This window comes from Gavia stellata, chromosome 4 (assembly GCF_030936135.1).
Source record: "Gavia stellata isolate bGavSte3 chromosome 4, bGavSte3.hap2, whole genome shotgun sequence".
NCBI classification, from domain to species: Eukaryota; Metazoa; Chordata; class Aves; order Gaviiformes; family Gaviidae; genus Gavia; species Gavia stellata.
The window spans coordinates 78,193,612-78,211,958 of NC_082597.1; the positions used below are offsets into that span (position 1 = coordinate 78,193,612).

The 18,347-nt window shown below is 45.2% G+C and overlaps 1 protein-coding gene across 1 annotated transcript in view; it reads left to right on the forward strand.

Annotated features, from left to right (window-relative positions):
- PRR5 (proline rich 5) overlaps window positions 1-15,079 on the forward strand; it is a 51,277-nt gene extending 36,198 nt beyond the window's left edge. The window contains exons 7-8 of the mRNA XM_059816509.1: window positions 11,476-11,614; window positions 14,529-15,079. Of these exons, the coding sequence (XP_059672492.1) occupies window positions 11,476-11,614; window positions 14,529-15,079 (690 nt within the window). The remainder of the gene's footprint in view (window positions 1-11,475; window positions 11,615-14,528) is intronic.
- The last annotated feature ends 3,268 nt before the right edge of the window (window positions 15,080-18,347 follow it).

Genomic DNA, 18,347 nt, shown 5'->3' on the forward strand with positions numbered 1-18,347 from the left:
CTTAAAGCAATTGAGAATTTGATGTGAAAGTCCTACTTCTCACGTTTCCTCCCGCCTTGAGATATACCTGTTTGTGAACACACATAGCATAGTCTTAGAGGTTTACTGAAAAGGAGTCCATTATGAATTCTTAGCCACCTCCACTGGGCTGAGATACCCCTCAGAGTGGGGAAACTGCTTTCTTCCAGCTTGTTCCAGTCTGCAAAGGTGTGTTCTCCCTTTCCCCCCAGCCCAGGAACATTTTCTCGTTCTGCCTTTGGACTGCTGCAGAGAAACCCCCATGGGGAAGAGGGCACACATAGTTTAAGTGGATCAGGTTCAGCTTAGTCAACACAGGCTTAGACAAAGCAAAATTTAGTCCCTGCTTGAAGCAGTTTTGAACCTCTTTTGAGTCTGTTTTAAAGGCTAAAAAATGTCTGAGGTGTCTGCTTGGGATGCAAGTGGCGTGAATCATCAGGGAAACCAGGAGGAAGTACCTGAAACTTTCTATCCTGGCAAACACAGACCAATGGGCTAGAAGCAGGGGCAGGAAGGTTAAACTCCCAGACCTTGACCCCTTTCTGCTCCCGGTTAGTTTGATGCAGGGCATTTCTTCTTACCCAGATGTCTCTTCAAAATGGATCAATTGATCTCGTAGTCCCTCTAAGTGAGCTCCCAGAGTTTAACTCAACGTTTTTATGGGACTTGAAGCTTTTGGATGGAGAGTCCTTCAAAAACGCTATTGAAGCTAGTAGAAGAACATGAACCAGCAACGTGCCCTTGCTGCAAAGAAGGCTAATGGGATCCTGGGTTGCATTAGGCAAAGTACTGTCAGCATGTCGAGGGAGGTGATGTTTCCCCTCTACTCAGTACTCCTGAGGCCACACCTGGAGTGTTGTGTCCAGTTCTGGGCTCCTCAGTACGAGAGAGACATGGACATACTGGAGAGAGTCCAAAAAAGGGCCATGAATATGATAAAGGGCCAGGAGGATCTCTCACGTGAGGAAAGGCTGAGAGAGCTGGGACTGTTCAGCCTGGAGAAGAGAAGGCTCAGGGGGATCTTATCAATGTTTATAAATACCTGAAGGGGGAATCTAAAGAAGATGGAGCCAGGCTCTTTCTGGTGGTGCTCAGTGACAGAACCAGAAGCAACGGGCACAAACTGTAATATAGGAGGGTCCGTCTGAACATAAGGAAACGCTGTTTTACTGTGAGGGTGACCGAGCACTGGCACAAGTTGCCCAGAGAGGTGGTAGAGTCTCCCTCCCTGGAGACATTCAAAAGCCGTCTGGACATGGACCTGGGCGACAGGCTGTAGGTGGCCTTGCTTGAGCAGGGGGCTTGGAGCGGATGATTCCAGAGGTCTCTGCCAACCTCAGCCATACTGTGATTCTGTGAACATCGGGATTTCATCAGTGTAAGTGGAAAAATTAATCAGTGTCTCCACGTCTCATGTTTTCACTCTGTTTTCACCCTTTCTGGCTTGGGCTGGACCACCAGCTGATGTGACTGAGCATAGTTCCACTAACTTCAATTAATGTTCAGAGTTAAGCTGAATAATTGTTGCTAACAGTCTGGTCCTGAACAGCAGAAGAGTTCAGCATTGCACTCACTCACCTCCTAAATAAGAAAGCTGCAACTACACGAGGAAAGCACTGAGTGAAAGTACCAAAGAAATCCATCCTCTCCTTTGTTCAGAGGATTCCGTAGTTAGGCTGGTTCTTTATTTCTGGAAACTAGTTATTCTATCAATTATTGACCATCTTCATCTTGTTGGTTAAATAATTTCTAGTACAGATTGTTTATGCTTAAGGGCTACTGCAAAGTCCCATGCAGCAAGTTTTTACATCGCTATTTGCCAGAAGCACCAACATATCCTACAGGAAAGCCTGCGCTGAGTGTGCCCTATTTCCTCTTTTTTTTCATGACTTCTCCTACTGTCACTGTTAGCAAGAAAATGTTGAATTTAGTTAACTTTTGGTCTGACACTGTATGGCTGATTCTACACACTGTGTTACCCTCAGTGTCAAGATTGCAAAGGCTGAGAAGAATCTGTTATCACATCTGATACCTCCATGAGTTTACTCATGAGTCTGCATTTACTCCGTGTGTAAATGGAGGGCAGATGCTGCTCCACGAATGGAATTCCATTTGTATAATACTGGGAGATTTGCTCTGCAGAGCTGATTCCCAGGGAACAAGGTAGGCAGTTGGGGGTGAGGGTTTCCAATGTATCCACCTACGTGGGCTTCCTGATGTTGTGTTGGAGCCCAGGCAGTTGCTGCAGGGGATGTAAGAGCAAGATCTTTGAGTTTTTCAGTAGAGTGTTGTGCAAGTCAGCTGAAGATGGAAGAAATGTGAGCAGGAGACTCCCATGATGATGCTCCACAGTGCAGTAAGAGCAGCAGCTCTGAACAGTAGTGTGCAGGATGACAGCGTCGGCTGTTTGGGCAACAGTCGTGCTCCAAGAGCCAATGTAGTCTCCTCCAAAGCATGAGGCTGGGTGGGCTTGGTCAATGAAAATGCCACAGTGCTTTAGAGAAAACTAAAATTCTACACATCTGGGGACCACTCCTGAAGCCTTTTCTCAACCAAGTAATCCAAAACATAACTTTGCTGCTATAAGTTTGTGTGTGAGCATTACAAGATCAGTAAACATTAGATGATTAGGTATTAGATATTATTAAGTATGTGCATGTGTCTATTCAAAGTAAGGTGGAGGGATGCAGACCTCAATCCAGAATGTGGCCCATAACATACCTGGGAGCACATGCTGTGTTGCCAGTGGTGCACGTGGCAAGGACCAGTGGCCCATTTCTCCCCAGTTCCTCCTCACAGTGATTTCATGCCTGCTCTGGGTCTGGGTTGCTCTGCATTGCTCAAGTTTTAGAAGGTTAGATAGGATGCAGTGAAAGGTGTTACATGCGCCAAAGTGGAATAACAAGTAGTCATGCCCTGTAAGGGCACTGGTTTCCAAATCTCTTACAAGCAAGGCTGCTGCTATCTCTTTGACTAAAATAAGAAGCAGATCGTGCCGTTTATGTGGTCACCAGGGTGTGCGCTGCAGTCTGCGCACCCTTATCAATTCTCCACCAGCAGCATTGGCTGAGTTATGTGTGTTTTCGCTACAGATACCGCAAGGCAGACACAGAATAGTATGTCTTGTGACTTTTAATTTCAGTTCTCCCTGGGAGTAGTTGGGCACCTATTATTGCCCAGGATTTGACAGATTATCACCGCTGCACATGTGTTTCTTTCAGTCATGTTGATCTGACCCGTTGCCAGTTAAAGAAATAAATGCATTTCTTAATCCGTTTTTCTTTCATCCAAGGAATCTGCTGCTTTTAAGCAGAAAATAGTTACAGTTCTTAGCTGTTTTCCTGTGTGGTTAAGACGGGGCAGTACATGAGGCCAGGACCTCAGTTCGTGTTTGGGCTTGACCCTGTAAACGCTTCCTGCAGCACCTTTTGTTTCTTGTAGCACCAGGTCAGGACAGCTTCAGCAGTAGGTCTTGGCTTTTGTTGGTCGACCAGGGTGGAGGCCAGCCGTTAAGGACGCCTCAGCAGACGCAGGCTGAGACACCCCAGCGGACTGAGGTTCAGGGTGTGTTATTTGGCCATCAGCTGAGCCGTATACGGCTGCTTTCTGTCCTGTGGGCAGAGGACGTCGCTCTTCTGGGTCATCGAGTCACCGAGAGTAATGACTGCTGAAATGACTTCATTAAATCGTCTAGAAGTCGGGCTTCTACTCCTTTCTTTCTTGAGTCCAGAAGTTGGTAACCGCGGATCTGGCTCGCGGCTGTGCCTGCTTGGTGTCCCCTGTGGTAGAGCTGCTCCCACGTCAAGCGGTGAGACGTGCTGTGCCTCCCTCGGTGCCATGTCTGCTCCTGGCAGGGTGCTGGCCTTGGCTCCAGAAGGCTGCCTTGCTTTGCTCACCCTGACCTGGGGGAAGACAAATTCTATTTTATATTTTGTTTTGGTTTATTTTGTTTTGGTTTATTTTTTAATTTTATTTTATTTATTTTTATTTTATTCTATTTTTATTTTATTTTTACTTTATTCTCTTTTATTCTGGTTTATTTTTCATTTAAAAGCTATCCATCAGTTTGTCAACTGAAATAGGAGGCAGTCTTCTACAGCAGTACTTACTCATGTAAACATGCTGATCAGCTGAAACATTAAAGCTAAAGTTGAGTGCTACATCATTTAATCAATGACCAGTGTATACTTCAGCACATCTACAGTTGCAGGTGGGGGTGAAGTAGTTCCCACCATTATGTCCAGTTGTTAGAGCACAGTTAGACACTGGAGATATCTTTTTCATGTATAATTTATTAGGTAAATGGTCCTGTAATACTCTGTGCTAAAGAGGGAAGTGAAAAGCAACTGAGTGAGACCACCATTTCTGGATGTCACTAGTGATGGGTGCTATTAGTCAGAACTAGAAACTGTAAAGGATCTATGACCTTTTATAAGTACTCAGCAAGACACTAAGTTACTGCGGCTCAGTTAAAAGCAGTTTGGTGTTTAATAGTGGTTTATGATTATTTTCAGACACAGATGAGTGAGTGAGGGGTTACCTGGGCCAACTTGCAGTTGTCCAGAACTGAAGAAGCCTGTGGTACAGATGAATACAGAGAGGCTCATACAGCAGAGGAGCTCAGCAGATGACAGGGGGCTTGCCCAGGGCCTGAAAGAGGAGGTCAGGATGGATGTGGGGTATTATGAAACAGCACTTGTCAAGGGGACAAAGCGAAGGGTTAAAACTAAAGGAGTCAGGCCCAAGAGAGTGATGGCCACGTGGAGCTCCAGCTAAGACACTGAAGTGCAATAACATGAGCCAAGAATCAACGAAAAGCAGCCAGGAGAAGCAGGTAGCAAAAAGAACAGCCAGCAGCTAGGTTTATTTCTAGCCTCTTGGCATGCATAAGACATCCCTTTTGGGTGTGCCTGATAGCCAGAGAACATGGCAGCTTTAGCTGTAACTCTTCTGTCTCCAACTATTGTGATTTATGTGCTCAGTTCTCTGGTGTGGTGCCTCACCTGCCATTAAGAGGGCGATGCATTGCAGGATTTTTAGGATAAATCATTTTTCAGTCAATGTAACCCAGCAGTTCCCCAGATTTCAAGACAGTTGGATGAAGTGGTGAATATACCATTCTTCTGCTGGTGGCTGCTCTGCCCATCAGGATTACTTGGGAAGAAAATTTCATCTTTGTTCTACTTAGTGCTGTGCTAGCAAGCACTTGTGAGCGGGCTGTCGTTCACAAAGCAACAGGGCAGAAACTGGTGCAGCCCCTTCCGTGGCCCAGGAGCAGTCTCTGCCCCTACCCTAGGGCTGGATTTCATTATTGGTCTCCCTGGGCAGGCTATTAACAGTGGGGATTTGCCACCAGTTTTTGCCACCAAAACAGTGAGGTTTTGCCACCTCTTTGCTCCCTAATACAGGTAAAAAGGAGACATGCAGCTCTGCATCCAGTTTTTGGGGTGAGAAGCAAGAGGCATAAGCAGCAAACGATACACAAAACCAACTCCCTTTCTGCCACATGCCAGGGTTTCACGAGCCAGGTCTTTTCCATAAGATGTCCTATATCTGCTCGCAGGAGCATGGGAAGCCTAAAACTCTGTGTCCTGATTTTGCCGGGCTGCCTAATGAGACATACCAGACCATCAGCAGCCTAAATAGTTTTTCATTGCTGTGACTGTCTTTGGGGATTGCTTCATGTCTGGGTTTTTTACCAGAGCCTGAGGAAGTGAAGTAGCCAACAGCAGGTGAAAAGTGGTGGGAGGCGGATGATTAATTTCTGGGCTCCTTTGCAAGACAGAGCCTGAATGCCCCCCCGATGGGCTGGGCTTGGTGCAGCCAGGTTTGTGGTCATTTCAGAGCATTCGTTCGGAAGCGCTGATACTATCTGGTTGTATTTTAGGTGTCTTTTTTTCCCCAAAATTAAAGGGTTTCAGTTATGGTGATGAATAGAAGGATGGAGCCGGAGCCTTGGGGAGTATGCGGCAATGACCGCCTGGTTGCACAGGGACAGGGGCTGCAGGCAGGCTTATGCCTTACACCGAGTTGGATCGATGGCAGATCTGCCCGCCTGCGTGCCGCTATCACTGTTCACTGCCTGTGAAGAGAAGAGCAGGGTGTTAAAAATTAAGAGAACAGGATACAGAAATAAAGACTTGTGATTGTGGTTATTCATTGCCATTGTAAAATAAAGCAAGGACCTTTGATACTTTTTTTTTTTTTAAAAAAGAAAAATCGTGGTAAGTGTTACCAAAATAGGGTTTAGGTTTCTGGCAGCTTTGCAAGTCATGTAGCCTGTGCTTAGATACGATGTTGATAATAGCTTAGTAGTATTTTTTGTTCAAACATACGTTCATTAAAAAATCTTCAAAGCACTCCATCTTTGTTGTATAGCATGCAAAAGGTTGAAGTAATAAACCTTAGCCTCAGGCAGGTTTTAAGGTTGTGTTTGAGGAGGACTCTTCAAGTCCTTAAATGCCTGCCTGGAGTGGCCTCCGCTTTAGGACCACTTCGAGGCTTAGAGAAGTCTTATATATTGAAAAAGGATGCTGTGGCCTTACGTGGGGTTACAAAACCCACAGCTATTCTTCTGAACTTATCTGTTTATTCACAGTGCTGAAAGACGAATTTATTCTTTCCTCTGTGCTTTCATAAGAAGCCCTTGTGCCCTTTAAAAACTCAGCAGGAGTTTGTGGTTAACTTACGGAATTAACAGGGATGGAAACCTGAGCAGTTCGGTGTGTCCGTTCTCACTGGAATGACTTCTGGTTTTCACTGATGGGGTTTTGTTCCCAAACACAAGGAATGTTTTGTTCCAGCAACATGCTGGAGTGCAGCAACGGCGGGCACACAGGCGGCTGGTGCTGCGGTTCAGCAGATGGGGCAGTAACTTCATAAAGTAGCTACCTCAATAACCTGTAGTCTTTAGGGTATATGGGCCTTCTGGGAGTGCTTACAGATTTACATACCAAAAATAGTAGTGCATAGGGTCCTTTTAATGCTTTTGAACTACTATATACAATTCTCTGTTTCTAAATGATTGAATTACAGGTTAATGAAGAAAGGGACTTGGATACTGTGTTACATGCAGAAATACATGTCTCTGTTCTTGATGCTGAGTATAGACCTTTTCCATTTGCAATGGTATTCACATATTCAGGACTCAAATCCCCATTATCCATGCCTTGAGAGTAGGGCAGACTCTTGTCATGATATTACATTATAATCCTTCCAAAGATAATGAGGTGACTCTTGTCGCATTTCAAAACAGCGTGACCAAGATGAGGATTTGATCCAGCAGCTACACTGTTCCAGAAGTGCTGAGGTACTTGCAGCTACTTAATATTGAGCTATTTTGGCCCTCAATTGAGAAATAAATAGGTCAAGCAAAGTTTTTGAAAAGAATTTAATAGATACATCTCACACTTGCAGAGAAGCATGAAACTCTCCTGCTGAAATGAAATTGGGCTCATGAAAGGTCATGGCTATCTTTTACAGTAAGTTTTTGCATGTCTGCAGAGCAAATATTGCATTAAAGATAAGGATAGAGTCTCTGTTTTACTGATAATGCTCCAAGTTTTCTTTTTTCCTCCAAATTACGATACAGCTTCCTGCAAGCTAAGCAGCCAGCCTGCTAGATATGACTTTTGCTTTATTGCTATATAGTGACATACCAAACTAGTAAGGCATCAAGCAGTAAGTATAAGAAGAACCATGAGCTGCCAAAATAACAGGAGAATACTTTTTGAAGTTATTTTATTGGTGACTTTTAAGTCCTGCTGTCAGTTTTTCAGAAACTATTGTGACACAGATAACAACCCCAAGTTGGCTTTGCTCTAAAGCTAATTTTGCCTTTATAAATCACAATCATGTACAAATTTGGGAAAGGATCTAAAAAGGACTTCATATATCTTTTAACTATATATGCAGATATCCATGTAGATAGATGTGTAGCTGTCTATACACGTGCATCTATCTATCTGTATTTACATATGGATATATGAAGCATTCGTAACCATACTTTGCTCCATCCTAAACTTCCACCAGAAGTGCCTTCCCACTGAAGCTCTGAGCCTGCAGACACTCCTCTGGGCCACTCGGGCTGGGGTCATTCGTAAATAAGTTATGGTGTCGTTCAGGTCATATGGAAAGTTTGGGTTTGGAAAGCTGAGATAGTCCTTGCTGAATATTGGGATGTAATTGTATTTGGTTAAACAGAGGCCCGGAGGATGTTTGTCATTGAACAACACAGCAGAAAGAAATGCAGGAAAAACGTTCTTTTACAAGTTCAGGACATGGTCTGCAGCCTGTTACACTCCTGCTCTCACAGAAACTCCACACCGAGAAAATGGTTTATGGGAACTGCCCCATCGGGCGCCCGCAGGAAGGCCTGGAACAATGGCTAACGCAGGAAGGATGTTGCAGGTGGATACGGCACGTTTGTGCCAAGGTGCGGAGCAGAGGAGAAGTCACCACGGCTCTAGCGGACACCAGATGTTTTATGACTTTTCAGTATGTTTTGAAAAGCATCCCATGGACAATCGCAGAACTGAGGAATAAGACTAAGGGGGTGGCAGAGAGGTGGGTGTTGGTCTCTTCTCCCAAGTGACTAGCAACGGGACAATAGGAAACGGCCTCAAGTTGCGCCAGGGGAGGTTTAGGCTGGATACCAGGAAAAATTTCTTTACTGAGAGAGTGGTGAAACACTGGAATAAGCTGCCCAGGGAGGTGATGGAGTCACCCTCACTGGTGGTGTTCAAGGGACGTGTGGATGTGGCATTGTGGGACACGGTTTAGTGGGCATGGTGGTGTTGGGTTGATGGCTGGACTTGATCTTATAGGTCTTTTCCAACCTTAGTTATTCTGTGATTCTGTAATGGCAGGCTGTGTTAATACTGGGTGGTTGTACACTGTATAGGTGGTATTTTGTGGCCTCTTCACCTCAAAGGTGGGAACTAAAAGAGGCTGACGTGAAAAGGGGGGTGGAGATTAGCACCACTCTTGGGAGAGCAGGAATGAAGGTTGAGGGCAAGACTGAAGAAGCTGATGCAAGTGGTGAAGGAGTCTTTGAGAGAAGAGGGTGTTTCTTGGGAGCAGTGAGCCATCGGGCTCTCCAGGCACAGCAGCTGCGGGGCAGCGGTGGTGGGGACAAGGCCAATCTGTGCCCCAGCACAGCTGCTCCCCAGCCCCGTGATGGAGGGGTGTCGCAGCAGCTGGAGCTTGGGGGTTCAGTCTCCATCCTCTCTGCTCACCCCAGGAGCCTACCCCAACCCAAGAGAGCTGCTGGAAGCCTCCTGCCCGCCAGAGCAGCAGTCAACGAGGAATACAGCTCAGGCTTTTGAGGTGTTCATCAGGGAAGAAGGAGTGTATAGGAGAACAGATAATTCACAACCAAGAGGGAAACCAAAAGAACTTCTCAGGCACGTAAGGCCGATAGGAAATCAGACAGTGTTACGATGCCACTGGACAAGGACACTTGTATCACTCGTACAGCGTCGCAGTTCTGCTAGCGGTAAGAGTTATTTTGTGGGCACCATAGTACTAGTGAATTACTGGGTTTCATTCTCCACAGCTGATGTTTAGCTACCCTCTTTCACAAGTGTCAAAAATACTTAAACGGCAGAAAAGTAAATAAAGCCTTACCACAAAGTCTGGGCATGAGCAATGCTAAATATCGCTGGCTTTTGCCACTAGTACTGTATATCACGTTTAGGAGACCTGTTCTGGAGGTAACGTAGGGAGCCTGGAGTGGATGGCCTAATGCGCTGGCCTTTGCCAGTGGGTTATGAGCTTGATGCGATCGTGAGTATGTAGTAAGGTAGCAGGCATGTTGCCCTTCTGAGGGCTGAAAAGATCTTGGCTAAATCCCAGCAACACAGGAGGGGAAACCCTGTAGCAGAGCTCACCATGATAAAAATTGAGACCCTTCCTCCTGTTATTTGAAACATTTTCTCTGATATGGGCCAACAATGACTTTGAAATAATATGTGCACCTTCACTAAGTCTTCTGAATTATTCCTATGTTATTTTTGACTGGTTTTACTTAGTTGAATATCTGTGGGCTCATTCTGCTGTTACTTTGGTGTTTGCAAGCTTTCAGATTCACTGCGTACGCCCTTGTGTTCGTATGTGTATTTGTGACTCTCCCAAAGTTCTACGGGACATAGCACATCTCCAAAAATTATTATTCGTTATTTAAAACCTGCTGAATTGGAATCCAAATTCTATCCATTCTCTGTTGGCCATCATTTATTTTCCATTCGTAAACTTTTCTCAAGTAACGCCAGGCGGCATTCAGGCAGCGCAGCAGCCAGGAGGCGAAGTAAGCCATTCACAAACATGTTGCAGGCTGATAGTCACCCGTAGACACTGTTTGGTGAATCACACTGAGCAGCAAATACATCCTGAACATCAGGATCCTTTCACATGCCGAAGGAAGTGTTGCAATTTTACTCATTCGATCTGCATATTGCTTTCTGGAGGCTTTCATCCCAACATGTTTCTTTTTACAATAATTCAGGGACATATTATGAAATCTGGAATTCTGCTAAATTCAAGCAAACTTCCTGCTGAGTATGACATTTAGGATCTTAATTCTGCAACAAGACACGTCAAAACGTATGGCCACATAGCAACACACTAAAACGTGAATTTGCTTTGGGTTGCGAGAGGAATCCCGTGCATGAGTATATAGGGCTCTGCTCAGACAACGCAGGAGCACGCATGCTGCAGCTATAAGTGGAAGGGAGACTACAGCTCCACAGGGTTTTCCTGTCACCTCTGCAGCCTTATAAGCCCATTCATGAATGGAAGTGCAGCATTAACAGCCAAGAGCAAAAGATTTTGCCTATGGGTGAGTCTCACCATTGCTAGTTTTCATGTGACTTTTGCCTGGATGATGGCAAGTGCCATGGAGGGGGTGAGGAAAGAGATACAAACCTCTTCACTATAAATATTTCTTGTTGAAAATATCCTGGAACAAATATTTCTGAGAGTCTCAGTTTCACCTTTTTCTTAACCCTGTTGGTATTGCTTGGATGGCAGTGACACCCTGTGGTACCAGCCGCTGGTGCAGCACTCAGCCGTAGTCCGTTCACGAAGTCGGTATAAGATTGTAATAACAAAACGTTCAGGGTTGTTTCTAATTCCTCTTCGGAGACCGCATTCTCCATCCTCCCCGAGTGCCTTTGCACTAAGCAGGATGTACCTTTCTGGATTTAAGTGTCCTGGAAGTAGCTACTCCCTCTTTGTGAGCATTTGTGCAGTGCCCGCATGGTGAGTCTCTGGTTCGACTCACATCTGGCTTTACAGTAAGAGGAATCAGCTGCAGTAACAAACCAGTATCGCATCACGGTGCACCTTTGCTGTATAACTTAGTGAAAATGCTTGCTGCCTCTCTGCATGCCCTGGTGAGCAAGGAGGGCCTGTGGCTGGAGGGGACAATGCTCATGTTAGGTATTTTCTCTCTTTCAGGGCGTTCACGAGTCGAAAGGTGTGACTGAAGATTATTTGAAACTGGAATCTCTGATCCAGAAAGTTGTTTCTCCTTACTTGGGCACATATGGTCTGTATTCCAGTGACGGACCCTTCACACACTCTTCCTGTATCTTGGGTAAGAATAACAGAGTCTCTGTTTGACACAGCACAGAGGGCTTCACCAAAATCTTGGTCCACACAGGGCTAGGGCCCACACGAGAGGAGACTGTCAGTATTGACGTAACGCAGTCAGGCTCCTTTTCCAAGGCCATGCTTTTTGCAATGTGCAAAGTCACGGTGAAACTTGCCAGTGGCAGAAGGTGAAAAAAGATCATGATAACAGTGCTCATTAAGAAATCTGTGAATCAAGAGTGTGTTTAGCATTTCCATTCTACCTTTTAATGAGAGAGCTTTAACAAAGGATGCTCTATGGATAGTGAGAGGAAGAAGCAAGAAGCCATTTCTAGAGTGCTGAGTAGCATTTGTTCATTAGTGGACAGAGATCATATGTTCAAAGCAGGGAAGAGAGTAGGAATTTGTCTTAGAGAAGACTAAGCGATAAGCCTCCAAACGTGTAAAAGCTTTCTGCAGAGTGGAAGGTAATAAGCTGTTCTCCATCCCACTGGAGATGGGAAAAATAGAGTGGACCACACATAGCAGGGGAAATTCAGATTACGTGGAAGGAAAAATCTCTAATGATACATAAACCTCCTCTGGAGGCTGTTGAATCTTCACTGCTCGAGGCCCTACAGACATGTCGCATACATAGGCATCCAAAATGAGCGAAGTGGGTAAACGTGGTCCTGCCTGGTGGCAGAGGCTGGGTTGAGTGACCTTCTTGAGTCCCTTTCAGCTTATTTTCTATGATTCTTTGAGTTCGGAAGCATTCAGTGACTTCTGTAAAGGCAGGATTTGGCCAAGATGAAGGTCTTTTGAATATCCTACGTAATAATTCAATGTGTTGAAAATGCAAGGGGGATAGTACCTGCGTAACTCAAAAAGGAAATGTGGTAGTACCTGAGTATTTTAATGTAAATACTGCGATGGCCTGCTTGAATAGAGAAAATAGAGTGGGAAATAGGTTCAACTGTGTGTTTTCTACGCAGTCAATTTAATCTGTTTGCTTGTCAGAAATGGTCAATAAGGTAGTTGATTTTCCCCGAAAGCTGAATGGAAAAATGGTTTTATTGCAGTAGGCATTTAAGAAACAAATCAGTTTTATGTGAGTAAGTGGAGGCCAGTTATTTACGGAAAATGGTTCAGGATCACTACTTTGTATTCGTTGCTTGCCATTAAAAGGCCACAAGCATTTAAGTGGAGCCCCAAACCGACATTTTCTGAATACAAGCTTCTGTATGTCAGGACAGAAAAAATGCACCCGAAGAGAGTAAAAGTCCAGTGAAGTGGGTTGTTAGAAAATAAATGTTGTATTATATGACTGCAGAAGATAGAAAGGTTTTGGTGGACTGAGCACTTCCCCTTACTGCGGTCTGTGGCAGTACCCCTGAATAGGTCTTAGTATAGTCAGTGAACCTGGATCCAAGGGAGCTGAGTGCATAAGTCTCTGCTGCTTTTAAACGAACGCATCTAGTTCTGTCCAGCTATTTTGGTAGTATGATTTACAGCTGTAACATATTTTCCTTGGGACTGGTGAGGCCTCTGACCCCTTTTCTTCCCCCTCTGGCCAGCACACCCAGCCTTCTCCTCCGGCCAAGCCTTGGTGTGACCAAAAAGCCAGAGTTCCTGTGGTAGGGCAGCCCCAGGGAACCTCTTCTGTTTGCCAGGTCAAACTCCTAACAAAGAAAAAGTCCAAAAGTGAACTTGGCCCAGTTGATTTCACTGCTGATGCAGAAACAACTGCAAAATAAAACCTTAAGTACAGAAACTGGCTTTTTAGTAGTACAGCATATGACTGGAATTTGTGTCCAGGTAAGCACATAATTGTACATAAGTATAGTTTTAGAAGAGACTGGTATTTGTAAAGAAAATTGCATGGTTTGGAGGGGAACATATACCAGCATCCTAATTTAAAGCCAACAGTTTATATGCAGTGGCTGTAGTTGACTTCCAGAGCATAACTCAGTTCCCTTCTCCAGCCGTGCCCCTTTCATGGCGATGCCGAAATGAGAGTAGCAGGGAGAAAGCTTCAAAAGTGAGACCTATTATTCACACCACTTTTTTTCTTTTTTGCACAAGTGAGTCTGAACAGCAAAGTCTGCAAAAAGTTTTCATGATGATCATTTTGGTCTAGGTGCCGGAGAGCACTCCAGCCCTAAGCCACTGGTGGCAGATCTCCGTGCTGGCTTGCTGCCACCTGCCGCTCATTCTTTGGGAAGAGCCCGCTTGGTCAACAGCAACATTCATACAATCGCTGCCAGATCGAGTGCAGGTTCATTCCCCAGAAACGTTGCGGTGGGCACTGCCTTCTGGTTAAGGTTTCCAAACGCTCTCGGTGCTCTCTCCTTATGTGGTCTCCAAACCATACTTTGAATCTAAGTTTTTCCAGAATTATTAGTAAGACTGCCTGTCTTAAACCCTTGTGCCCCAAATTTGAAGACACCTGATTTTCCCAGGGTGGGTGGAAAAGTTAGATTTCGACTACTAGAAGTTAGTGATAAACTTAATAGCCTGAACGACAGCAGAATTGCGCTTTCTGTTCTTGTCTGAAGAAAGTACTTGCAATTGTATATCAGGTTTCCCACCATATTTACTGTTTTACTCCAGCTGCTGAAGTTGTATGAATATAAGGGCATCTCAGCTATTATTTGTAAAGATATAGATGATGTTTAAGGTCCCTTCCAACCCAAACCATTCTATGATTCTATGATATGTTTGGGGTCTTCAATATGCTGAAGGAATCCAGGAAATCTGAATCCTATGCGTCTATAAAACCAGCAAAATGTATTCTTTTAAAAAAAGTTTCTGTCATTCAAGAAAACCTCATGAATATTTAGGACTTGACTTTTCTTTTGAACACTTGCAATTATTAGTATCACAAAAATGTGAGACTTTGTAGATAAGTAAGTCTTTGGATCTTTCTCTATTTACAGAGAAGCGCTTCTTCAGGCGTTCAAAATCTGGTGACATCCTTGCCAAGAACCCTGTGGTGCGATCGAAAAGCTACAACAATCCACTGCTGACACCAGTGGCCGAGTATGAAACTGAGGGCATGGCTGCCAATGGAACGGGCATCCGAAGGCACTCTGTTTCGGAAATGACCTCCTGCCTGGAGCTACAGGGGTACTCCAACCTCACCACCATCATGGACAACGGTTCCAAGAGCTCCATGACGGCCACGAAAAGCTCGCTGTCAGGAGACCAGGAGAGGCCCAGCACTGGGTCAGTTCAATGCTCTAGCAAACTCAGCACAGTTGAGCAACAGAAAGGACTCTTCCGCTCGATGGACGACCCACATAGGTCTTTTGAGTTGGACAGGGACCCTTCATTGATTCCAGTTCCTTCTTCCAGCCCTGAGAACATAGTGGATCAGATTTTGGAGTCGATCGACTCTGATTCTGAAGGCATTTTTATTGATTTTGGCCGAGGCTGTTCCAACTCATCAGCATACAATGTGGACGTGAACAGACAGAGCATCATGTGAAGGACATTGGGAGACAAACCTTGGGTTTTAATATTATCTATGAAAGTTACTAACGCACTGAGTTGGACTATGGGCAAGCTCTATATGCCTAGGGCAGAACCTCTATTGTAGGTCATCACAGCTGTACTGAAGTACACAAACACAAGTTTACAGCAGGCAGGAATCTGCTGCGAGGGGAAAGAAACTCCAACCACTTCTCCCTGTCCCTGTCACTCTGCAGTCGAATTTCCTATTGTCTTTATAAACTTAGGGGTTCGCAAGCTGACAAGTGTCTGGTAAAATGCTACTAGTACAGCTGGTAGTGTTCGTCCAGTGAAACAGCCTAGCAAACAGCTGTGTTCACTTCTAATTTTCTCAAGAGATTTCCTGTAGACAGCAGGTTGTTCTCTGAACTATAACACCTCAGCCAGAGTGAAAACATATCCTTTTAAAAAATACAAAAAAACCCAGAGGCTGTGGGCCTTCATGCCACAGAATACAGTGATAAAGAGGTCTCTTTTAATCTTTTTCTTGTACATCTTGTATGCACTCCTTTGCCTAATGGTGAGTTAGAGTTCTTGAAGAAAGGCAAATAAACAGAAATGATGCCTCATGTCTCATGTTCTGTTTCACAGCCAATACCTCGTGTCTGTGAGAGAGTTGTCTTGAAACTGGCTTTTAATGCCGTGTTAATTTGCTCTGAACGTGGCACTCGCAAGAAATCTGTGCACTGTCAACTCCTGGAGCATCCATTGTATGGAGAGATTCCAGCAGAATTCAATTTACTTGTTTCCTACATAAACAAAAATATGGCCTCTCGGTGGAAATCCTCATTATATATTTATATTCTTACAGAAATACAATAATGCATATACTGTCAATGATGTTTTGATATTTGGGGAGTGTGAACCTTGCGGCTTTTCTCATCCTGAGCATTCCCAGCTCTTTGATTCTCCCTTGCAGTAACATGGTGTTGTAAGAGCGGTGGCAGTGGTTTTACAGAGGATTGACGCACATGATACTAAGGTGAAGCAGAAATCCTGATGCCTGATAGATTTTTGATCAGATGGTTTTAAAGTGAGGGAAGAGCTACTTCAGGTCGCTCCATTCTAGGCATCTGCTCTGGAGGAGAGAGTCAGTCAGTAACTTCGTGAGCTGCTCAGCAGAGACTGTCGTCAGGGTGGTCTGGCAGCGCCTGGCGCTTAGCTCAGATGCTCAAGGACTCTCCAGTTACCCTCTGCACTTGCACTGCTGACCCCAACATTTGCCAAACTCTTCCCCAGGTTTTGATTACATTTCTAGGCTCAAGGCCCCACTTCTGATACTTAATTTCCTTTGGCCTCACTACTTGATCTTTTGGAAAGTGTGAGCTCAATCTTTTGCTACCGCCCTGCTTCGCTGCTGGAGATTTCAGCCTCCGGATAGATGTATAGGCTCCCCGTAACACAAAGATTCGAGAACCTCAGAAGCCAACTGAGGAAGGAGCCCCATAAATGAGGCAGAGGTTTGGTGCCTTGTTTTGCTTCTTTGTGTTTGGGCTGTTCAGCTGTGCAGCCTCCCCTACAGGGAGGCACTTAAGTTAGCTCATACTTTTTACATACAAGTCATACTTTTTTTTTACATACAAGTTCTTTTACACAGAGATAAATAATTGCTTCTATGTCCCAACAGTCTCAAACAGCCGGGGAACACACCTGGATGGGACCATCTGATGTGGGGCAGCGTCAGTGCGGAGGTACTTAACACCAACTGGCAGAAACGCAGGTGCCGCAGAACATACCCTCAGCAGAACGTACCCTCAGCGAGAGTGATTCCGGTGCCAGGGGCAATCTTTGAGGTCCCATCAACGAAGCGGCTTAGGATGCAGGTTCCTACCTAGCCCTCTGGATGTGCAACTGAAAGTTGCAGATCATCAGGTCACCCATTTGGCCGCTTCCTGGCCATGGCGATGCCTGTACAATCCCACAGTTGTGCACCGGGGCACGCTCTGGAGTACTTCGCTCCTGATGGGGCTGAGAGTGTTGGCAGCTCGCTCACATCTGAGGTTTATCAGGTTCCTACCAACTGGTTGGTGCTATCCATGGGTGTTTGCCCACCCTCTCCTAGCTGGGGGGCATGATGAGCCAGCAGTCTCCAGGCACATTTGTTGCCACATTTGGCCCTGTGCAAACCGCAGGAGAGAAAGAAGGTCTCCCTGAACCTGGATCCAATATATGACAGTATCGGTGATTTCCAAAAGTGTCCTAAAGTGGTGCAAGCCCCCATCCTGGCGCCCTCAGTCTCCACCCTTGTTCCTTCTGACAAATGCTGTTCTGTTTCCTGAATTATTATTTAGGTTGGAGAAAAAGAGTATCCACAGCCTTGTTCTAAGGACGCAGTGCAGGGGATGAGAAGATAGATTCAAACCCCTACAAGAAAATTTAAAAAATATAGTGGATCAAGGCCTCTGCACACCTTCTTCCCTTAGGGAACATTAAATATAATAGTGATAAGCTTACCTAATTATTGGAGAATATTTAAGCACAGTTTCAACTGAGAAGAGACAGGGACTGTCAGGATCCTTCCCACCTGAGCTTTTGCATGGCTAGTGCCCTCCCCTGTGGTAGGAGACCTTGAATCCCCTGGTATGCTGGCACTGAACTAACCTCTCCCACTTTGCACTCATGGAGCCAGTGAATGAAAATCCTCCTCTGGTTGTTTTAGAAGGTCATTTAAAGATTGGGTTCAAGACAGTGACCACATAACAGGAGTATTCCTAACAGCCACCTCAGAAAACCTCAAAGAGGAGCAGGAATTAGGAAATAGTCTTGTCTTCAGCATTTCCTCTTGGCCAAGGCAGGCAGCCTGGCGTCTGTTGTAAAAGCCTGTTCTTGGATGCTTCCCCTTCCCACATGCACTGCGTGGGGAACCAGCTATCCCCGGGCGTTGTAGCGTTGCAGCCCAGCACTTCCCATCTAGCTTTTACATTTCTAACTCTTACACTTAAAGCGGGCTCTTTAGGGTCACAGCTCTAGCAGCAGAAAGAGCTGATGTAGGCTTTCATTAGCAGCACGGAGACTTTTCAAACCAAGCCATGTTCACCAGGACCGCACTGGAGGATGGCAGAAGAGAAGAGAAAAGCCAAGCCCAGCCCAGCCCAGCCGCACCCCACACCCAAAACTGTGATTACCAGCTGTGAGAGGGTTGAATGAGTATTTAAGGAAGTTGGGTTCAGACCTATTGGGATTCATTACTTGTTGTTGGGATGTTCTGTGAGTGCTGCTGAGCTGAAGTAAAAGGCTTATACTTA